We start from the raw sequence: 24,243 nt of genomic DNA, 5'->3' as shown, positions 1-24,243 counted from the left end.
AATGAGCTGCACACGCTGTACAACAACAGGTTGTTTCACAAGCCACCAGGAGAGCTGATACAGCTTCTTATTGAGGATGACCTACAGGGCACACTCTCCGAGGTCTACAAGCTGCTCCAGCTCATGCTCACGATACCAGCCACCAGCACATCAGCAGAGCGCTCCTTTTCCTGTCTAAAAAGGATCAAAACGTATCTGAGGAACACGTGTGGACAGGACAGACTTGTCAACCTAGCCACAATATCCATTGACTCTGTTGTTGTGGAGGACCTAAAGGCCGCTGGGAAGTTCTATGACATTGTTATTGACCACTTCGCTACCATGAAAGACAGGAGAATGGCCTTCCTCTTCAAATAGGGTGAGTGAAATGCACACCCCTTTCTCTCTGTGCATACCTGTTGCCTGAACTGCCCGTGTAGCTATGTGTGCAATTTCTGATGTGGTTCTGTTGGTTATTGTGCATTGCTTGCCTGGATTTAGCTGCAGGTGTTCAGTCTGAAGTAGTTGTTTTATTGCAGTTGTTTAATTAGCACAGGGTGCTGCTATCCGAAAATCAGCACCGCAGATAGCATGCCATATAGGGCCCGATCCCCTGAATAGATGAGATTGTTTATATTTTTGTGTTACTTTTGGACTACGGACTGAACTAATTACAGAGACGAGGACTGTTGCTGCACTTGCAGTGTGTGTTAGTGTAACAGATGTAAATATGCAGTGGGGTTTATTTAATTTAATTTTGTATAATCACACACATTCTGTGTTTTATATTATTGTATTCTGTGTTCTTCATTTTATTGAATGTTAAATACCTGGCAAGGTCGGAGAGCTGTGCTCAGGAGTTTATTGTTGTGAGGACTTTAATTTCCTTTCTTTGTGATTTTACTTTTTGTATATATTGTGTCCCTCACGTTTCCTCTTCCCTTTTTGTAAACGTTCCAAGCAATGAGAGGAGTCACTGAGGGAAATGTATGTAAAACTGATCATTGTATCTGTTATCAGATTCAGACATTAAACAGAGATCGTCTCAACTTTACGCTGACTCGGCGGGTCTCGTCCATTATCAACACAACGCATACTGATACTTTGATGTGAACGTAAAACTTTAAAGGTCTCCTGATTTAGTTTGTGAATGAATGCTTCTTATTTATTAATTACCGAATCTGCACTGCGCATTGAGCGGCTGGTATTGCATTGGTGGGGGGAGGTTGGCATAAATTAATAAGAAAATGCTTAAATTAATAAGAAAATGCTTAAATTAATAAGACGAGAGAGTTTCAGCTGGAGAGTGCATGCGGACCTGTCGCTTAGATAACAGGCGTGTACAAGTCCTGCATCTGTATGATACAAATGTGTGTAAAATGTTACCGGGCGCTGTAATCACTCATCTGGTTACGTTATTGACCACCCCCCCCCCCCCGACCCAAAAACATTGGCTTCCCCTACATTTTTCCCCACCCCACGCTACTGTTAGTAACAGAGTCTAAAATGCGAGTATATACATAGATGGGGGGGGGGGAATCTGTCCATTGAACGACAGGTTGAGATTTGTACCATTACCGGGGCCATGTTTTGCAATGCTCTCCCCCGAAGGTGCTCTTTAAGAGAGGTTTTGAAGGTAAGTAGTTTTACTTTCCTTTACAGTTGTGGGAAGAGCGTTCCACCTTGATGTGGCATAATTGCGAAACGTGTATTCCCCCTTTTTTGTGCCAAATCTGGGTTTCACATGATTTGTGGAGCTCCCTCTGGTGTTATGATCATGGTATTCCTTGACCTTTGGGAAGAATGTTGACATGTACATGGGTACCATAGAGGTGTAGTGGATCTTGTAGATCTCTCGCGTCCGGTTATACTTCACTCGCGATTATGTCCATATTGATCAGATCCAGCTCTCCTGATCGGCCTTTATAGAGAGAACCGATCAAACTATTAAGAGTGAATATCGGCCGATAATGACCGGCGGGGCTCCCCCGCGTTAACAGGTCACTGTCTAGCACTGGCTTCGTAGTGCACTGATCGATTATTAGGCTAAGCTAACCTGTAGCTGCTCCCTCCACACTCACAACAACTTCATACAGACATAAATAAAGCAGCTGTATTCGCCATACAGGAAACACACATTTAAAACGGTTTTGCCTGCCGTTTTTGTGTACACAAGCATTCAACAATGGTTTGGAAAGTGGCGCTGTACCTTAATAATATAAATGCTTGTATTTGCGTGCATTTCCTGTTCGGAAAGTGGCGCTGTACTGAGAGTGGAGGGTGTCCTGAGATTAGCGCCTGCAGACAGGCTCCATGGAGCTGTCAGCTCCGGACTGCGCAAAATGCGTACATGAAGCGCTACGTCATGAACGCAAGAAATCTAACCTCGTGGAGGCGCGCTCATGTGATTGGCTTAGAATTGAGGAGACATCTGATTGGCTATAGATAGAAATAATTACAAGTACGAATCGGCTGAGCGTCAGGGGAGTCTCAAAAAATATATATACAGTCTATGCAAAAAACCCACACACGAATGCACAGCGATCCGTGCACAGAAAGCGATTTGTGTTTGCAGGTTCAGAGGTTTTAAACGGAAAACAAATATGTGAGGATCAAAAATACACATGTCAAACTTTTTTCTGTATTTGGATTTTATTTCATCAACCCATAGGGGGCGCCGAAAATTGGGGAGAAAAATAAAAATAAAAGTTAGAAATTAAAAAAATATTTTTTTTTAAATTTCATAACAACACAATTTCCCGATTTTGGATCAACAAAGTACATCTTATTATCTTATACTAACAGAACTACGCCTATATTGCGTACAGCGCCCATAAACTATGGCACCCCCCCCCAAATCAAGTTGAACTGCCCCAGCCCCAGTAAAAACCAGAGGTTTATGTGAAATTGTTATTTTTTTGAAATAATGGTAGTGTGCAATTATAGGTTTAAATTGTATATTAGTGTTAATTTAAAATAAATCAAACTCCCAAAAAACGTACACAGTGTGCTTTTATTAACATTGGAATTTACTGTGTAAGCGGCCGCGGGGGGGAGAGCTTAAGAGAGCTCTCCCCTGAAAGACTGAGAGGCTCTGATAACCTCAGCTCAGTGAGGTAAAGGCACACCTTTATATGATCATTATAGTTATAAAAAAATAAGAGAATAGGTGAAAAACAGGTATAAAATACTATATGACAGTACAAAAAAGTTGTTATTAATAAACAAGAATACAGTTTGAAAGGGGAGTGATTTGTAAAGTATCCATAAAGAAAAAGAAAATCTACTTACAGTTCTGTTTCATATCGTGTTGAGAGGTGTCCATAGATCTCCTAATGTTGCTCTCAAAGTGCACCAGATTGATGCTTTTAACTTCAATATTAAAAAAAAAAAGTCTTCCCGGGGGTGCATGCCCCCGGACCCCCCTAGAGGAGGTGAGGTCCCCCCCCCCCACTTAAATCATGTTCAAATGGATAGGAAACTAAATACAGTTGCACACATCTTGTGTCCATATCTTTTTGTGTTGGTGGTAATGCCACAACCATGCATGCGCGAGTCATAGTAAGTGTAAGTTTCTGCATTTGGGGGGGGGGGCGCCAGCTAAAATCTTGCCTAGGGCAGCAAATTGGTCAGGGCCGGCCCTGCTTCTGTGCGCATGTGTGTATTATGAGACTGTTCTGAGCCCATACTCCACCACTCCCATTTTTTTTGTTGTGTTGCCATAAGTTATTCTCTCTCCGTTGGTGCGCGGGGCTAATGCTAATAATGCTAATGCCAACTAATACTATGGCGGCTTCACAAAACTTTTCCGAGTTTTAGGGGCCGTGGTTTGCAATTCACCCAGCCAATCAGAAATTGGAACTTTTTTCTCCCCAGGAAAGTACCTTCTCTCTAGCAGGGACTGAAAAGTTCTCATGAACTAAATTCTCTTTTTGGTGTGAATGCAAAATCCCAGGAACTATCGGAACTAAAAGGGAAAAGTACGGGGAAAAGTAATCCGGTGTGAAAGTGCCTAATTCAATTCAAAACCTTAATTAGGTAAAATCCCATTGAGATCAATGATCTCTTTTTCAAGGGAGACCTGCAGAACTAAGACCTAATGGTGCTCTAGGGGGAGATTCAGGTGATAAGGTGGGGGATGTTACCTTGGTAGGTTATTGGCTAAAGGTTACACAAGCCAAAACATCGGTATGACTTCATAAAGTGGCCAACATCTGATCAGCTCATTTTCAGACAGGTTTTTATATAAATGGATCAGGACCAAAAGTGAGCGAATATTTTTTCCTGAAACATTCAGAATCTCTTTACACAGAGGGGGACACATGTTGATGTATAGAAGACATGGAATAGGCAATAGGTGACCTTTAAATCTATTGTGCCTGAAGATACCAGCAAGCAAAACTCACTGAGCAAAGAGTAACTAGGGTCTGCAAGGAACTCATTTATGGTATGACAGCACATGAATGTATTCTTGAAACAATGCGCCCTTAACCCGAAATATTATAGAACTAATGTTCTTAAAGCACCACAGGCAAAATGTCATAAACGTTCCTCAGTCTTTGTCCTTCAAATTGGCCCCTTGGTAAATATATAAATACACTTTGGTGAAGGATAAGGGTTAGTTTTTATATATTTACCTTCATGACAAAATTATTGTGGTCAAGCCAGTTATCAACTGATGGTTTATCGCAAAATCACTGGTTGCCATTACAGTCAGACACAAATTGCTGGTCTGTTGGACTTGGTGGACAGTTATTCTCCTGCTGTGTTGTAGCATCTTTAAAGAGTCTTACTTTCTAAAAGTGCTGAATCTTACATGCACTAAGTACGGGGTCCAGTGAAGGTCAGCATCAAGACCACCTCTTACGGATCAGCAGTGGACTTGAGTAAATTACACATGCTGGATGATGAGGGGTCTTAATCATGCTTCATCATGGAATAACGGCCCAATCAGTGCAGAGCTCTGGAGGAGAAGTGGGTATATATACTCAGTGGAGGAGAGGCTCTGGCATCAGAAAACAGCAGACTGAACCTGGTGCACCAGTCTCAAACACAACAATGCATTCTACCATGATCCTTCTGGGTGTCTTGTTCGGCCTACTGTGCCAGGCGTACACTCTACCTGTTAAGGTTAGTAGGCTACCAAGAGAAAATATGTTATGGCTGTAGGTCCACTTTAATAGATCTTCGAAAACATAATGCAACTTTTCATTACAGAATTCTACTGGACTACATGAGGCAAAAGTGAGGTTGAGAAGGACATACTCAGGTGGGATTTCAAACGAATTTACAGACCATGATCATGATGACATGAACGCAATGGATCAAATCCTGGAAGTAAATCGCAGTAAGGCTTAATTGAGTTCTAAAATTCAACCTAACATTTGTTTGTATACCCTGGACTTATTCATTATTTTGTATTACTAGGGTTGCGATTTCTCCGAGGAATGTCCTTCAGAGATGGAGATATTGCCAGCTCGTATTTTCGGAGTGCCATAACCTGCCCTGGCAATGCCTGTCTGTGGCCTAAAGCAGTTGATGGATTTGTTTATGTTCCCTTCATGCTCTCTCCAATATATGGTATGAATCCCCCGATGTAAAAACACATTGTAAAGGCATTGACAATTCAAATCTTTGTCAAATTATTATTTGTTTTTGTTTTTTCGGCAGAGGACATGGACAGAATCACCATAGAAACTGGGATGCAAGACATTACTGCTGGAACGTGTATTAGATTTGTTCCACGTACTCAGGAAGCCAGCTTCCTTGATATTCAGCCTAGATATGGGTGAGCATGATTGCTACATGTGGTTTGAAATGTGCTGTGTATTTCATTTTAATATGGTGATTTTCCATCGAGATGGTCATTTCCCGTTTTGTACCCAAAGCTGCTGGTCGTTCCTGGGGCAGACTGGAGGAAGCCAGACCCTGTCACTGCAGACTCCTGGATGCATGTGGTCAGGAGTCGCTGCCCACGAGTTCATGCATGCTCTTGGTTTTGTACATGAGCAATCTCGCTCAGATCGAGACCACTATGTCTCAATTGTATGGAAAAACATCATGGCAGGTTGGCGCATTATGTCATTGCATCCATAGAGCACTTTCTTTACCTTTTGAGTCCTTTTCTTATGAGTTTTGTGTCCTTGTATCTTTCATGTTTTGACAGACCAAGCTCATAACTTCAGGAAACAGGCAACAAACAATCTCAACAGTCCATATGACTACAACTCTGTCATGCATTATGGAAGGTGAGTGATCTTTCAGGCAACATCATTATTGGTTTTCCATGTTTAGCTGGGGCGTCACCATACCATATGCTTCATGTATCTTTTATCTAGATATGCCTTCTCTGAAGATGGCGGACCAACAATCATCCCCAGACCTGATCCTTATGTTCCCATTGGCCAGCGAGACGGACCCAGTAATCTAGATCTTCATAAAATAAATGTCCTATATAACTGTGGTAGGTTGATTTGAACATTCGCCTGAAAATATATATCTTTCTCTCCTTTAAAGATGTTGAATTATCTTTTGATTGATTGCATTGTCTCTCTACTCCCCACTACAGGAGTCAACTAACTGGATCCAGAGTGTGTGTCAAGTTCTGTGGAAAATGGTTAATTGTAACCTCCGGTCATAAGTAGCCTACATTTGATGGGAAACAATATTATGCTAATTTAGTATTTACTTTTAGATAGCTTCCTGCTTTTAGATTGTGTCGAGTCAGTTCTGAGTACAATCTACTGGTTTGAGATATAAATAAAGTAAATATAAAGCTGCTTTTCACTAATAAAGTTGACATCTCACTGTAGTACGTTTACCCACTGCTGCCAAGTAGATCACTGCATCACATCTTCAAATCAATTGTTCCATTTCTGCTTCATTCACAAATCCTGCTCAATTTAAATAAAGAAAATGTAAAATGTATTGAGTATTAGACTGTTGTTCACTTCATTTGTCACATCTCTATCTTTAAGAAGTATTTGTCTCCCTTTTCTGTTCAGATTTTCAGTGAACATTGCTGATCACTGCACACAATTCCAATTTTTTTTAACACCTTATGCACTTAATGTTTTCATTATTCACACTTTCTTTGCAGTTGCTTGATTGTAAAACCCTCAAGGTTAAACCTTTATTTAACTTACATTTCACTCTCAACACTTTCGCCTAGCCATTGTTCAATAGCCTAGTTTAGTCATGTTATTAGAAAGACAGAGTTTGATTGAACATATCCTCCTGGGACCCAGCCCATTGAAAATGTTCACTGTAGTGGACATTTTGTTAACATGCATCTCCTTTTACTCTTTTGAGCTACTCTATCAATCCCTGATGTACTGTACAGAGGACATCCTGGTCTTTCCAGTGATATGTCATTGGTTAAAATGGCATGCTGGGAAGTTCCTCTTTCTTTTCATCCAAAATGGCTGGCATACCAAAAACAAAATGTTATAGAAGCAGGAGGAGAAGTCAAATATTGTTGAATAATGGTAATATTTACCATGAAAATCATATATGTTCTTGTTTATTAACATGTGAGGAACTATATAATTAGTTCTGAAAGCAATTAAATAATTCAAGTTTTCAAATAACAGCCCTTTTATAAATGTCCATTCTAGAGGACGTCAGGACCATCTTCATGGACTTAATGACTCAATATCGTTGCAGGAGACGGAACTGAAGCAGACATTTTCTGTACCAGATAGTTAAGGGAGATTCAGATGTTGAGCTCTCAGATGATGAGAGAGATGAGGATTTCACACCTGGAATAGAAGAGGGTCAAGAAGAAGGGGGGGGAAAGATGCAGGAGGCTCCATGAGCGCACAGATACAGACAGAGAGACAGATAAGGACGAGCTGGAAAGACATGGCCCTCTGTGGGCCAAGAGTAGCACGTATGTCTTATTGTTGTTTTTATTTTAAGTGGAGCCATGAAAAATGAGAATTGCCTCAGGAATGCAAGCTTTGTTTCTATGAGCATGGTCAAATGGAGACCACATCCATAAAACTATAGTCAAGATGACCCTACAGCCCGTGCCGACTGGAGTCAATGAGGTACTTTTCCTACTACATATTGAAAGACTTTGAAGATCTGGAAAGATTCACCAAAAAACAAACTAGTTTTTTAGTGACCAAATAAACAGCAATGTTCAGATCAATTACTTATTCATGTTTTAAATAAAGGTGAATGTATTATTGTATTAATATCAATCTATAACCATAATACGTTACATAGTCTATCTGTTAATTTTGGCTGTCTTTTCAAACTAATATGGTCCCGACGTCCTCTACAGTGCAATTGCAAGATGTTTTTTTTTAACCCTAAATAAGTAGGAAATCACAAAAAAGAAAATAAATTGGAAGACACTTTTTTCCCTCGGGTCCCAGGAGGATATATAACTTACTCGTAAAAAGTTACATTATTAATAATTAATTAATATAATATGTAAGAATGTATAGTGGTCATGTGCCCAACGCATGGAATAATGCCGCGCAGGGGGAGGGGCTTATAGTCGCTCCTGCAGCAGCACACTCCACAAACAAATTACGGTGGTTTGTAGCTAGCTGGTTAGCATAGCGGCATAAACAACTGTGATATTGCGGTACTAAAATGAGCGACAGTGGCAAAGGTTACGGCGAGCGGGTATGTATGAGTAGCGTTTGAAGAAGGCTAGCGTTAATATATAAAGAACTAGGTTGTAAAGAGGTAACGTTGACTGTTGGCAAACGTTAGCTAGCAAGCTCAACTCAAATCGAAATGTTAGGCTGGATTATGAGCTATTTTATCAAAGATAGACTTTTTAATGTTCTTGTTTTATTCGCTATAATACATTACTCAACTATAAAACAATAAGCCACGTCCAAAGTAACGTTGCATTAAATAATAGTCTGCTAATATCTGTTAACTTGGATAGCTAGCTGGCTACCGTTAGCTGAACATTGTTAGCTAGGCCACAGGCTGCAGTGTTCAGGCGAACTTTAGCCAACAGTGATATTTAAACACAAACCGATGATGAAATGAAGGCATCCGTGTTTAACATGGGTTAGACTTAATGTCTTCTCCTTCATTAGCACTCACTCACATTCACACCTAGTATATTCTGTTTCAGTTGTTGGTTTTACTCTGCTGAATGTGGCTCCTATGATTTCATGTCTGTCTTGTCAGTGCTAGTGATGTTATACAAATGAGTGGCAGAAGCATTTGGAGTTTGTGTGGTTTACCTTAAACCAAGATTAAAAAAATGTAAACCCTTAATGAATACACAGTTTAAACTTTAATAAGAATCTTTGACATTCAGTGGTTTTATAAACAGTGTGATGCGTTAGAGGCCACTTTAAATAATGTTTTTTATTCTATGGAACATATTTTGTTGTTGCAAAATAAATGTAAAGGTAAAAAATGATAAGTAATTACTGTATAACTCATTTTATTCTTCTTGCTATCGTACACATGTATAGGAGACTGGGGTTCAATGTTATTTTGTTTCTCACGTCGACACAACCCAATTGTTTGTATACTTCTAACTACAAGTGGCCAATAAGACATAACAGTGAACGGAGAACCACTGAATGTGAAATATTTGTAGGACTTTACATTCATAAATATTTGTATTGTGTGGTCTAAAACATTTGGAAGCATGTGATGATATTTTAATAACATGTTCAAAGTTTAATGATCCTGCAGTTTTAGTTGAAGTCATTCTTCATCCTTTTCTTTTTCATTAAGGTTAAGATTGGACGAAGAAAATGCGGAAGAAGTGCTCTTTATTTTCAATAATTTGCAGCTCAGATGTGTGAAGCTGAATTGTTCAATGCATGCTAAACATGTGAAGGGGAAGAAGTTTGGGCAGTGTGTGAGATGGGGGAAGTCAGAAGAAGTAAAACAATCGAAGAAAGAAGAATAATGTGAAGTAATGAAGTTACAGAAATGAAGTTAAAGAAGTAATCTGGATAAGGCCAAAGTGCTAAGTAAATCTCTGGTCTGTTTGTCAAATGCGTGCATGTTGTTGTCTTTGAACAGTTAAAATGACTACAATTATTACACAACTGAAACATTTGTTTCTCCATAACATTTACATTTTAATTGTATTTATAAAAGTAAGCCTATTGACATCACATTATTCATCGATAATATATATATATACCTGCATTCCTATTCCACAATCCTAAATTATGTTATTTTTTGTACTTTTTACATACAACTAATTAGGCAAACGTCACTTTGTCATCTCATTCATCCTAATGAAGGTATTGTGTGTGGTTTGTTCAGGATTCTCGCTTCTCATCCCGGAGTGTGAGTCCACGAGGCTCCAGGAATTCAGCAAGCCGTTCCCCAGCTCTGTCGCCTGCCCACTCAAAAGATGGCTCCCGCCACTCCCGCTCTAAATCTCTCTCTCGATCCAGGTCGAAATCTGGGTGAGTGTCTGTGTTATCATTATTTATTTATTATTTTACAAAACTCCCTCTTGTTTATCTTTTGGGAGACGATTTAGAGAAGTTGGTTGTACATAAATATTCAAGCAATAAAATGGTGTTTCTGTCTACAGGTCGCACCGCGGCTCGAGGAGACATTATAGCCGCTCTCGCTCCCGCTCGAGGTCCCATCGCCGCCGGTCTCACAGCCGCTCGTACAGCGGAGAGCGCCGGCGCAGGAGCCACAGCCGCTCCCCGATGTCTGACCGACGCCGGCACATCGGCAACCGCGTAAGTACTCAAAGGCCCTTGTGAGTAGGTTATATTACTTTTTCTCCTATTGTAAAAGAAGACCTGCTAATATAAATCATTATGTTGTCGACTACTAAATGAATCCCCTACTATTTTGATATTTTAATTGGTTTGAGTGAATTTGTAAGAAAATTAAAGTCTGTCATCTCTATCGCCAGCTTCTTAAATGTGATCTTGGGCTTTGGGAAACACTGATCCACACATCGCATTTTGGTTAATATTTCATTTACCAAACAACTAATTTAACTAACATTTAAGAAGAAAAAAGACAAAGAAAATGATTGTCGGTTGCAGCCCTATTCAGAGGTCGATCAGTTTTGCTTTTGTTCTTTCTGCATGCTGTCTGAATATACTCGGAATAAAGAAATTAAATTGTGAAAAATAAAAAACAGAAAAGCTTTGGTTTTTAGTATGAAAGACTCTTCACAACTGTAATATCTCTAAAATTGCAGGCTAATCCAGATCCAAACGGCTGCGTGGGAGTGTTTGGCCTGAGTTTGTACACCACAGAGAGGGATCTGAGGGACGTCTTCTCTAAGTACGGCCCCCTGGCGGATGTCTCTATTGTGTGCGACCAGCAGTCGAGGCGCTCCAGGGGCTTTGCTTTCGTCTACTTTGAGAACTCTGTTGACGCGAAAGAGGTAAAAGAGCAGGAGTTTGAAAAGACCCTCCTAAACCCTGAAATACTTTCTGGGTCCGAAACAGTAATGCAATGTTTGTTCACCGTCAGGCAAAGGAACGAGCCAATGGCATGGAGCTGGATGGTCGTAGGATCAGGGTGGACTTCTCCATCACAAAGAGACCGCACACCCCGACCCCTGGAATCTACATGGGCCGGCCCACATAGTAAGGAAACATACTAAGTTTGTCTCAAGTCTTCGATTTGTATGTATTCTATTGGAGTTAATTATGTATGCTTATCATTTCTTATGTAAAACATTGAGAGGCTGTTTTTTTTTCCATTAGGAGCTAATATTATTGTTTTATTTTAGTGTTATATGTTCATTTATAAACAGGGGTGCACATAACTTTTTTGCCCTGGTTCTCAAAGGAGCACCTGGAGATGTTGCTTGGTGCACATCCTTAAAATGAAAAAAACCGGGCCTTTTGAGGGGTAGGGGGGGGGGGGGTGTGTGCTAGTGAGCACGCAGCAGGGTTACTGTGTGGAGCGCATAAAGCAGACCCTTCACGCGATAGCGAGGGGTAGAGCGAGGGAGCTGGAGGGCTATGAACTCAGATACATAAATAGACAAAACAAGGGTAGAGGAGGAGTAGCCTTGTATGTGGACAATACTTTACAATTTAAGGTGATGAATTATATGTCAACAGTGATTGATAATGTATTGGAATGTATCACAATTGAAATCTGCAAAGAAAAAACGAAAAATGTAATCATCAGTTGTATATATAGAGCACCCGGCTCTAGTATTGAGATTTTCAAGGACTGGATGGAGGAAATATTCTCAAAAGTGATTAATAAAACAGTTTTCATTTGTGGTGACTTCAATATTGACCTTCTAAATCCAAATAATCACAGCATGACAGAAGAATTTATCAACACAATGTACAGTATGAGTTTATATCCAAAAATGACTAGACCCAGCAGAATCACATCGCACTGTGCTACTCTCATAGACAATATATTCACAAATGACATAGAAAACAATACAGTAAGTGGACTCTTAATAAATGATATAAGTGACCACCTACCAGTATTTGCAGTTTATGACAAAAACTACAGTAATAACATGCCGGACAATGCTACTCAATACAGACGAGTTAGATCAGAGGAAGCAATGAACGCTTTAAAAAATGCTTTACTGGCACAAAGATGGGACGATTTATACAAAGAAAACAATATTGACAGTGCATATGATCAATTCCTGAGAATGTTTTTATCATTATATAATACATACTGCCCAATTGTCAAATACAGTAGAAAAATGAAATATGTAGAATGTCCATGGATCACAAGGGGTTTACAAAATGCCTGTAAAAAGAAAAATGCATTGTATAGAGATTTCCTGAGAAATAAAACAAAGGAGACAGAGATTAGATATAAAGAATATAAAAATAAATTAACAATTATAATAAGGACCTGCAAAAGTGAATACTATTGGAAATTACTAAACAAAAATAAAAACAACATTAAAGGAATATGGAGCATACTGAATAGTATTATAAAAAATGGGTCTAGAAAAAGGAGTTATCCCACATACTTCATTGACAAGGATAAGGAAGAGGAAAATATGGATGTTGTATCCAACAGTTTCAATGATTTCTTTGTAAATGTTGGACCTGAATTAGCAGGTAAAATCCCTGATGGAGGAACATCAGAAAAAAAACTGTAAAACGTAATCCTTTCTCAATGTTCCTCACAGCAGTGGATGAAAGAGAAGTAGTTGATATTGTAACGAAAAGTAAAAACAAAAAATCTACCGATTGTGATGACATTGACATGACTGTATTAAAAAAGGTTATAGATGTTATTTCAAAACCATTCACACACACATGTAACTTATCATTCCAAACTGGTGCATTTCCTAACAAAATGAAAATAGCAAAAGTCATACCTTTGTTCAAAGCTGGGAACAAGCATCACTTCATAAACTATAGACCTGTCTCACTTCTACCACAATTCTCAAAGATTCTTGAAAAGCTTTTCAATAACCGACTGGACAATTTCATAGAAAAACACAAACTTCTCACCGAAAGTCAATACGGATTCAGAGCCAATAGATCAACATCGATGGCTTTAATAGACTCACTTGAAGAAATTACTAGCTCAATTGACCAAAAGAAACATGCCATTGGAATATTCATTGACCTAAAAAAAGCATTTGACACAATTAATCATGACATATTAATAAAGAAACTGGAACGTTATGGAATCAGGGGTGTAGTTTTGGAATGGGTAAGGAGTTATTTAACCAACAGGCAACAGTTTGTGAAGCTGGGAGAGTGTTGTTCTTCATATTTGGACATTACATGCGGTGTCCCCCAGGGGTCAGTATTGGGGCCGATACTATTTATTATGTATATTAATGAAATATGCAATGTATCGACAGTACTCAAGTTGGTTTTGTTTGCTGATGACACTAATATATTTTGTTCTGGGGACAATGTACAGCTACTATTGGAAGAGATCACAGCTGAAATATGCAAACTAAAGTTATGGCTAAACAGTAATAAGTTATCATTAAACATGAATAAAACAACATTAATCATATTTGGAAATAGCAATACACTAGCATCCATTAAGATAGATGGGATTTTCATTGAGAGAGTTAAAGAACATAAATTCCTTGGAATCACAATTGATGAGAAACTGAGCTGGAAACCACACATAAAACATATTCATTCCAAAGTCTCAAGAAGTATTGCAATATTAAACAAGGCAAAACAAGATTCTTGATCAAAATTCCCTCTACATTCTTTACTGTTCATTGGTGTTACCTTATTTAAGTTACTGTGCAGAGGTTTGGAGCAGTAATTATAAAACTACAACACAATCCCTATTTATTTTACAAAAAAGAGCAATAAGACTTATTACAAATGTCGGCTATAGGGATCATACAAACCCATTATTCTTAGAGCTGAAATTATTAAAACTGTCAGATCTTGTTAAATTCCAAATTGCACAAATCATGTTTAAGGCAAAAAACGTTCAATTACCTGGAATATTCAGATATTGTTCAATGAAAGACAAGGGAATTATAATTTACGTGATTCACTTATGTTAATCACGTGCACAACAAAGAGAAGTTTTTGTGTTTCTGTTTGTGGGGTGAAGATCTGGAACAATTTGAGTGAGGAGCTAAAGGGATGTCCAAACATCAAACTATTCAAAAAGAGGTATAAAGACACAATTCTCACAAGGTACAGGGAGGACACTGCTAAACCATAACTGTTATGTTCTTGTTTTGTATTCAATTTATGAATTTGTGTTTGTATGAATTTGTGTATGTACATATGTGTGTGTATATATATATATATATATATATATATATATATATATATATATGACCATTCTCCTGACTTGCCTGTATATATTATATGAATGATTATATAAATTATTCAAGGTTAAAGTATACATTTATATTGTATGTTAACATATATTAAGATGTAAAAAGAAAAAAAAAAGGGAGAAGGGGTCGGATTAAATAAGTGTAAACTTCTTCCGACCCCTTTTCGGACGTGTAATTAGCTAAAGTTTTGTTTTTTATTGTTATCAGACAATGATACTACAGATTATTCAATTATTAATTAAATATTTCGTTTTGTTATTGCATTCATTTGTATAGTACTGTATCATGTCTGTATCATCTTTTGTTTCATTTGTATTTTCTTTGGTTTTACACGCTCGAAAAAAATAAATAAACTAATCAAAGTATCCAATTCAGCTGGAAAGTAGTGGGTCACAAATTAAATGGTCTTTATAAATAAATCAAAGTGAAATATTAAACATAGAATAGAGCCCTTGCAACCACCACATTATGGCCCAATCCCAAACCACGCCCTACCCTACCCCTCCGTTCGCGCGGAGGGTCCGCCATATTAAGTGCTGTTCCAAACCGAGTGTGGAGGGGGAGTGGGCTATCAAGCCCTCAAACAGCGAGTCTGCAGTGGTGCTGACTTGAGACCGGTCTCTACCTGACCGTCAGGAAACAAGCTGTTAACAAGTAGTTCCAGCAAACATCCACTGATACATTTCAATGTTAACAACCTCATGATAACCTCATGTGTTTTAACTTAGGATCGTACCTGTGTTTAGTCTAGAAAAAGGTAAATGTGTGCATTTTATTATAAAGTTGTGTATATTTACAGACTGTTGCAAAAACTAAGAAGCTTATAAAAATCAGGTTTAAAACTAAAAGAGCTTTACAAAAAAGTAACACAATGAAAGATGTTTAGTTTTATTTGAGTTATTAATTTTAATTTTTTGTCTAAGAGATGCTGATTTGAAACCGTTGTTACATACAGTTACGGCATTTCCTGTTTCTGCCGAAGAGAGGGAAGGCCGTCCCAAAGCTTGCCGCTGTATTTACTCCCTCCATCTGACAGGAGGGAGCCTCGTTGAGCTGCGAGTGTAGCTACAGACGGAGTTCACTCCATCACAGAGGGGTAGGGTCGAGGGAGTGGTTTGGGATTGGGCCTATATTGTTTTTGTTTCCTGTTTAAAAGCAATGAGTGACCTCAATAAGGTAAAGTTTTGTTTCCACAAAAATGGCTGTATGGTGCTGCTGAGAGAACACAAGCGTTAACCACAGACTATACAGACTTGACACATTTGAACTAAGCTCTCACTGCTATATCATTAGGATAATCTTTCAAATTGAGAGGGAATTGCAGGAAATGTAATTGTCTCATCGTTGAACTGTCCTGTGTGCAGCGGAGGGGGGGGAAGCAGCAGTGGAAGTGGTCCAAGCGGTCCAAGCGCTCCTCGGCGCAATTCACGTGACTATGACCGCGGACATGACCGCGGATCCGACCGAGGATACGACCGTGGATCCGACCGAGGATACGATCGTGGATCCGACCGAGGTGGCTATGATCGCTATGACGACAGGGACCACCAACGCTCATACAGGTGACTATTAATCCTTTAGCATAAATCCTCCAGATTATAAAATGTTTTCCCAATTTGTTGTATTTTATCTGAAGCTGAAAAATAGGAAATACAAAAAGTCTTTATTTTGTCTAGTTCCAGAAGGCGATCTCCGTCTCCGTACTGCAGAGGGAATTACAAGACTCGGTCCCGATCGCGCTCTTATTCTCCCCGTGAGTCATTTCCACAATAATCTACTCTTTTATTGGCTAATATAAAGGGTTACATTTTGTCTAAAGACTCTGTTTTACTTCACAGGACGCTACTAAATGTTGCTGTCAAGCCCCTCCACCTCCCACACAGACAGGAAATATTTGATGATTGATTTCAGAATAGATCTTCTTAAGGTGATAATCACACTTCTGTTTCTATCGTACATGACCAGTAAATGTATTTTAGTTGTCAGCAGTTGTCATGAATCGAGCTGTACCCTCGTGTTTTTTATTTTGAAATGTTTAGGCAATGTCAGCCGTGGAAGATATATTAATGTTTTTGTTAATGTATTTTTTGTATAACAATTGAGTGAACGCTCATCTCTAAACGGATTAAAACTAAGAGGCTTTCTTTTCCAAACTGACTCATGTCCTTCCTCACAGCATCTGTACATACTTTAACCTGTTGCTGCTGCAAGGATGTTATAAAACAGTCAAGGATGTATCGTAGCCGTCATCTCATTACATTACTATGGGATCATTTCCAAACTATGTTTGTTCTCTTAACTTAAACAAATGAAATGGAAGTGCTTGTCTTCTACATTTCTTCCTGGGGAACCACCATTAAACTCATTAAGCTCAATTTAGTCTAAAATGCTTTTTTCTTTTTTTAAACCTTGAAACTTGTCATAACCTTAAAGATAAGCTACCTGTTTCATACTTGTGAAATTACACAGAAACAGATCCTTACTAGATTGATATATCGCGTCATATTAAACAATAATTGCATAGATATGGCTAAATCCAGTTCCATCTTATCTAATACGTTCTGTGGCAAATATTAAAGATGACACAAATATCTGCAGCCTGCGATTCCAGACCTTTGAGTCATTTAAGTAATGATGTGAAACTAAATGGCAATTCAGTCTGATTTATCAAGCTAATATTCCCTGACCAGGAGCTGTAAATCTGTCTTCTAAATGCTACTGCGTATCAGTAACAAGTTTAAACTAATATAGATACAGCATGTGTGTGTGAAATGGTTATTTGTTGGCACTCTTTATCATCCTTTAACAAACTGATGAGGAAAACTGAACCCTTATTAAATGAAGCTAAACAAGTTAATTAATTTAGTTTAAACTGCTACTCAACATGACAGTCGTATGACCCCTACTGGTACACTACAGTACTACACATCCTTAACTGAGTAACTTGTTAAAGCTTCAGTTTATTGTAGTCTGTCGGTGTTATTTCTGTTTGACCAAATATTATATATTTATACAGCTAACTCAACTATTTTGACTGAGCAATGCTGATCATTTTGGTTTCATGTGTCCTCATTTTTAAATATCCACCAAATGCTACTATCTTCATTAATGGATGTTATGTCAGGCACTTACAACTGCCTTTTTAAAGAAATGTAAAAGCTTCAAACACAAGTGCAGTATTTACTTACAATTTATGTGTTTAAAAGTTTCTTAAGCTTGTGTTGCTTGTTTCAAACATTTGAACAAAAACACTGCTTTGAAATAAGGGAACAGGAAGGATTGTATTCAATACATCTCATTAGCAAGGTTTACACAAGAGCAATCCAACAAAAAAGCAAACTAATCATTAAACTGCCAGTTCCTTAAAACTGCATTTGTGAGCAATAGTTGAGTCAATGGTTTATTTTTATAGTGCACAACATTGCAGAATGATTTACTTTTGAGATCTAGATATGAATGGAAAGTGTAAAATGTGAACTGAAAATGTATTTCTTGTTTTAATCCTGTTTTTCTTGTAATGCTGTTGTTTGCTTCCTGTATACAACCCCCACCCCTTCCTGTTAACATCTTTTTAAAACGTTATATATTTTTCTCTCCAGTTTAATTCATTGTTAAATTGTTCCTTTGTTGTAATCAGAATTGGTTGATCAGGATGAGAGTTAAGAAAGTATGGGTAGTTAAAATGACAAACAAAGGAAAAGAAGATGAAGAGACAATAGAGAGCAAAGCAAAAAGACACCGTCGACCACACCTTGAAAACAACATGCGCCCTTTTCTTCCCCTCTAATACCACAAGTCCACGTGTGTGTGTGTTGTTTGTTTTGATCACTCTGTGTTCCCTCACTATTTGTGAGCACACTGACCTAGAAGGGCATAACATGTTAGTAAGAAAGGATGCCAACATATCCTGAGTGTGTGATTGATTTAAACTGCTTTGTGTTTATTCACTTATAGAAAAGTAAAATGGAACTGCTGTTAAAAGTACTTATGCTATATGAACTCAGAATGATTCTGCTGGCATCAGAGAGGCCTGCAACAACTCGTGTTAGCATGTCATCGGGAAGGTAACTGAAGAGCTGTTTTGTAAATAGGCCACAGTTTGGACATTCCTCTGTTCACACACTGACGTAAACAAGCAGAGGAACAGTCACTCCTGCTGCTGGCACACTCTCCACTACAGCAGGGTGGCAGTAATGTTCCAAGGCAGAGGCTAGTCACATGTAGAAACACTCCAGTGCTGTAGGCTCAGGCTCCTCCTCCTGGTAGCTGCTGTAGGTACACATCCATGCCATGACCCATGCACGAGCACTGCAGTCTGTCGCCATACAGCTCCACAGACCTTCCCCTTGCATTTCAGCTTTTGTTTTGAAATCTTGCCAAGATACTTCAAAACACACCCTCAAACACACACCTCCAAAACACATCCCATTAATGTGCTATACCATATGAGCTAAGGCTGGCTGAGTGACCCTGCAGGGCCTCCACATAGTTAAAATAACTACTAATAAATTATCAGGAAAAAAAAATAGATTGATTTAGTTTTAGTCTTAGTCATCCACTAGCACCATCCACAAGTGGAAATGCAAAGCAAAAGTGCCATCACCTTTTGTAATGTGTAAAATGTGCAGGTCTGAGGACTTTTAATCAGTTATACCTGACGAGGATGTCAACATTAATGTCTGTTTCACAGTCATTTCTGCACAAGGGCAGAGTCTACAAGAACGGCTGTGTTAAGGTTTCACTTTCTGTATTGTTTTAAAACAAAAGCCTGTTTTCTTCTTCTTTTGCAGTTTTCTATTATTGAAACTAAGTCCTAATATTATTAGGTATTTGTATTTTACATTGCATTTTATAATCTCAAACAGGCATCCATGGCGAGATGTGGACCCCCTGCGTCCACATCTCTATAAAATCCATATTTCTGTGTCTCATAAATAAATAAGAGGCAAACTGTGGGGATCGGTGACACTGTTTGGGCCGACAAGTACAGTGACAACGACTTGATTTTCCACGCAGTGGCTTTTTTTTTTTTTTTTACTCTTCCAGGCTTGAGGGACCCAAGGCACGAGCCTTATTATGATTTGATGAAATAACCCCTCTGCTTCCTTAAAGCCCATCCCTTTGCTGAATATACCGAGTGATCATCATGACACTTTCATTCCCCAATGTACTTTCCACGCTGGAGAACCAGGAGTGATCGCACATGCACCTCCAAACATTTTTTCTTGTGATTTTTAAGGGAGATTTTATTTAGAGGCGGTGCTTGTTGGCTCCAGAGAAGCGTCGTAACGACACTTTCCCCCCCCAGTCTCTGTTAAAAGAGTTAGACCGGGGCCAGAGTTGGTGCTGGGGGGTCGCCTATAGTTTAGTAATTTCCTGGGGGGTAATTGCTAGTTTTTTTTTATCCCGTCAGATTTTCTATTTCATTTTATTTTTTATATTTTTACTACTCTGAATTATCGCCACTCTCACTGTTAAGATCTGATATCCCCACGAGATTTTTCCTTTCAGATCATGAACAAACTATATGTTGGGAATTTAAGTCCTTCGGTCACTGTCGAGGACTTGAAGGAGCTCTTTGGGGAGAAGAAGCTGCCAGTGGCCGACCAGGTCCTGCTGAAATCCGGCTATGCTTTTGTGGACTTCCCCGACCAGAACTCGGCCATAAAGGTTATAGAGACTCTTTCTGGTAAGTGTGGATTTGATAAGTGATGCTGCTGGTGACAGGGGCAATTCACAGCGAGTCAAACTGCAAGATCAGGTTAAAACATAATAGCTCGGTGTGTCCGAAATATTAATCATTACTTGTGTTATTATTATTTTTGTATTATTGCTCGGGACAGTGTTTGCGATCACATCCGTGTGTCATCAGAGTTTAGATGAACGCTCAGCCATGCACGCTCCTACAAAAAATGGATAATTTATCGATCACAGGACACACTGAGGGCTTTAGTGCCCAATTGCCTAAAGAAAACACTAGCCCTCCTTTCGGCATTACCGTGCACAATAACCTATATTTTGGAGATTCCGATAGTGTGGGGCGCTACTTTGCAATCACCCGCTGGAATGTATGGGATGGTCTGATGGTTCGGGTCGGCATAATTATTTTTCACTTATTTTTTATCTTGATTTTATTGAAGAGAGCACAGCAAAGCCAGCGCGGAAAACTTGTCAGATCCATGTTCCTCTGATGTCTGGGTATGTTTTTACGAGGTGTCTTGGAGGTGGGTCATGGGGGTCCGGAGGAAAGAGCTAATAAACAGGTAGCTGAGGGGGGACGAGGTGAGACGCTAATTCCGTGCTGCGCCAGGCCACTCATAATAACGAAAACCCGTGTTCAAGCCTCGCCGAGGAGCGCTTCAAATGCACCCCCGGCTGAGTCACGGAGAATTAAAGAAACCTACCTAGAATAGAAAGAGTACAAGTCATTCTCCTTTACCATCTCTTCTTTGATGTTGCATTCTTAACAGAGCAGAACAAATACCCCTCATTGCACTGCGAGTTGTGGGAGTGGAAAGCATGGCTGCCCATTTCCCCCCTACTATAAAGCTTATCATGCTTCATGTTGGCGCCGATTTCTACTAATTTTAACCAACAAAATGTCTCGGTGAGGTTGTTATTATCCAAACATACCCAGTAGTTTATCCGCCGCCCTGCGCACAACGCGCCCGGGTACAGTACTTTTTCTAGGGGTTGGCTGTTTGAATGGGGACGCACCTACTTGGTGAAGTGATTCAAAGTGTTGCTGTGTAGGCCTACCAGTTTGCATTGTTGCTTTCATGACATACAGATAATGTTACACTATCAATTTTCGTCTCTACAGGTAATGTTGAATTACACGGAAAGGTGATAGAGATAGACTACTCTGTTCCAAGAAAACTAAGGTAGGCCTACACTCTGACACACACACACACACACACACACACACACACACACACACACACACACACACACACACACACACACACACACACACACACATACACACACACACACACACACACATACACATACACATACACATACACACACACACTCTTGTGTCATCATCCGCCCCATGCTGACTGTGACCTGTAAGCTTCCGCTGTGAAATATAGCTCGCACATTTCCCTCTTCTCTGGGCTTCTGTGTGTGATTTTTCACGTCCCTGGCCATGTTTTATTTACTGGCGAGGGATATGTAATTGTATTGTGGTTAAACAACAGAAACAAAGCGACAAAGAATCAATTTAATCCCAACATCCACAGAACACACGGTGTCTGCTGCCCGCATGATCTGCAGCAAGGCCTATCCCACTGTAAAACATGGACACACACAAACACACCCACGCATGCATGTAATAATGGCCTCTTAATTGGATTTTATAAGCTGTAATCACACTTTCGTATTATGCTGCTTCACATACATAATTAGTTTTCCCAGTATGTAAGCGATAAAGTTAGGTTTCAATATTGACTGTAACACTGCATTGCACGATGAGTTGCATACCAATCAGCTGAGCCTCTCCTATACATGTGTGTATGTATGTGAGAAACACGGTTTGTGTGTGTGCGCGAGGAAAGCTCGAGTTGAATGTTTGTGAGCGAATCTATATTTACTCTGAAATCCAAAACACAGCACTTGTTGTACGTCATAAGGAACCTTTTGGTCAGTTTCTACGCAGTGTAAAAACATAAAAGCGTTTAATTTCATGGAAATAATAATTAAACATCCCCCCTTTACATAATGCGTAATACACTCTTTGTGGCAGATTGTGCAGCCAACACTCTCAACACGTATAGCTCCACCTTTTTTTCTCTCTCACAACAATGACTTTGGCTTTAGGGAAAGACTACATTGCGTGACAAAAAGGTAAATATTCAAGCCCCTTGTGGAGAAACACGTGACCCATACTTTATTCTTCCAGCAGTCCTCCCCCTTCAGTGCAGGCTACACTTCCCTGCATTACAGCCCTCGCTTTTTTTCTCTCTCTTGTGGCACACCGTAAAGTAAAACAACTGTATGTTTTAAAGTGTCCAATACTCGAGCTGCTGTGTTGTTTCCTCGCTTTATGGCTCGACTTAAAGGCGTTTTGTAAGCCGCAAGGCGCAAAATTGTGTAAAAATGCTGTGCCACTCCCCACAGTTAGCGTACACGTAGGCCATGGCAATGTTGGGAGAGCCTCATAATGGCTGCCATGATGGCCCTGCACACTGCACGGCTATAGGCGGAATCAGATAGAGAAAATGTCCATACATGTGCCTGCATGCGTCCAATAGGCAGTGTGGAGCTGCTGGACGTGTGCGCATGTTCTGAACAGGCATGTAAAGTGAAATCTTCACCATATCTGTGAGGTCGACATGAGAGCAGCGTATGACACGTACAGGTGTTCATTTCGAATCTGTAAACTGGGTGAAATCTCACGTGGAGGTGTAACTTAATGCTTTTCCACGGTGATCATTTACATTGATGTTAAAACCTTCCTACCGTTGTTTATTCAATACGTAGGGCTTTTGGAGATTATTACAGAATATTTTCATTACTTAAAAATGTAAATCTTAAAATGCGTTGTTTCGTCCTGCAGTGGATATTGTTCTTGTGTCTGTAGAGATTTACCTGATGCACATTTCCAATATAATTAATATGTAGACGTAATCCATTTGAATTTTCTCAGATATTTTGAGAAAAAAACATTTATATTTAAGTACACTTTAGAAACAATTTCCTATGTCTAAATCCTGTATTCAGATCATAATATAATGTACACATTTTGTTATGAATTATATTTGTAATGTATGTATGGTTACTATAGTGATAGGGCTTGAGGAATGAACCATTTGACAGTTGTTGTTGCCATATTAATGTGGGAGCTCATCTTCAGGCCTGCTGGCAGTTTTGGGCTTTGTGAGGCTGCTGTAGTTTGCTAATTGTGTTTTATTGTGTTTTTCTGTTGGTTAATGTCTTTAGTGTGCTAATAAGCATAGTGGGATATAACATTTAAATTATATCAAATTTTAAGGGTTAACTTTGTCATTGTTTTATTAAATTATCTTTGTAATACAATTATGTTTGTAAATAGGTTTAATCTGAAAAGATTGGGCCTTTTCCAATGCAATTTAAAATCAACATAGAATAGATGCATTTTTGATGGCGTATTTCTTTTTGTAATGTTATTTCACTTTTGATTTATACATTTAAGAGTAGTCCAAATAGGTCAGGTTTCATATCATTTTGATATAATTCATTTTTTCTTTATAAAAGCATTTGAAGGTTCTTGTTTTGCAAAATAAAGAATCATAAGTTGCACCTTAATTGAGTTTAGGAAATGATTTTATCAAAATGAATCGTGAAACAAGTGTAATAATAATAATGTAGGTTATTTCCTATAAATTCATCTTGTATTTCGATGCTGAGAAAACTGCTATTCAAAAGGAAATGTTCTCCTATTAATTATAATTGTAGATTTGAAGTATCAATAGTTAAATCATTTGGTTATCAAATAATAAATACAATTACATTCTCAAAACATCAGAGAA

General features: G+C 38.9%; 3 protein-coding genes across 4 annotated transcripts in view; all 3 read left to right on the top strand.

Moving 5' to 3' along the window:
- The first annotated feature begins 5,005 nt into the window (after positions 1 to 5,005).
- Positions 5,006 to 6,870, top strand: LOC117556827 (high choriolytic enzyme 2). 2 transcript variants are annotated; one of them, XM_034232369.1, is made up of 8 exons: positions 5,006 to 5,109; positions 5,197 to 5,248; positions 5,407 to 5,559; positions 5,650 to 5,767; positions 5,868 to 6,046; positions 6,146 to 6,227; positions 6,318 to 6,442; positions 6,548 to 6,870. In XM_034232369.1, exons 1-8 carry the CDS (start codon positions 5,038 to 5,040, stop codon positions 6,556 to 6,558), a joined length of 792 nt encoding a protein of 263 aa, XP_034088260.1. In that variant the 5' UTR covers positions 5,006 to 5,037; the 3' UTR covers positions 6,559 to 6,870. The 2 variants fall into 2 exon arrangements, with proteins under 2 accessions (XP_034088260.1, XP_034088259.1); XM_034232368.1 differs by having other exon boundaries at positions 5,197 to 5,326.
- Positions 6,871 to 8,458: 1,588 nt separating this feature from the next.
- On the top strand, positions 8,459 to 16,881 carry tra2b (transformer 2 beta homolog). The gene is made up of 8 exons (XM_034232367.1): positions 8,459 to 8,619; positions 10,246 to 10,391; positions 10,523 to 10,679; positions 11,153 to 11,341; positions 11,431 to 11,546; positions 16,093 to 16,290; positions 16,405 to 16,481; positions 16,567 to 16,881. Exons 1-8 carry the CDS (start codon positions 8,587 to 8,589, stop codon positions 16,575 to 16,577), a joined length of 927 nt encoding a protein of 308 aa, XP_034088258.1. The 5' UTR covers positions 8,459 to 8,586; the 3' UTR covers positions 16,578 to 16,881.
- A 3,151-nt stretch (positions 16,882 to 20,032) lies between these two features.
- The window catches only part of igf2bp2a (insulin-like growth factor 2 mRNA binding protein 2a), a 48,750-nt gene continuing 44,539 nt past the window's right edge, over positions 20,033 to 24,243 (top strand). Inside the window, exons 1-2 of the mRNA XM_034232364.1 lie at positions 20,033 to 20,417; positions 21,552 to 21,612. Coding sequence (XP_034088255.1) covers positions 20,243 to 20,417; positions 21,552 to 21,612 — 236 coding nt within the window. The 5' untranslated portion in view covers positions 20,033 to 20,242. The remainder of the gene's footprint in view (positions 20,418 to 21,551; positions 21,613 to 24,243) is intronic.

This window comes from Gymnodraco acuticeps, unplaced genomic scaffold, assembly GCF_902827175.1.
Source record: "Gymnodraco acuticeps unplaced genomic scaffold, fGymAcu1.1, whole genome shotgun sequence".
NCBI lineage: Eukaryota > Metazoa > Chordata > Actinopteri > Perciformes > Bathydraconidae > Gymnodraco > Gymnodraco acuticeps.
This window is presented reverse-complemented; position numbering and strand designations above follow the sequence as displayed.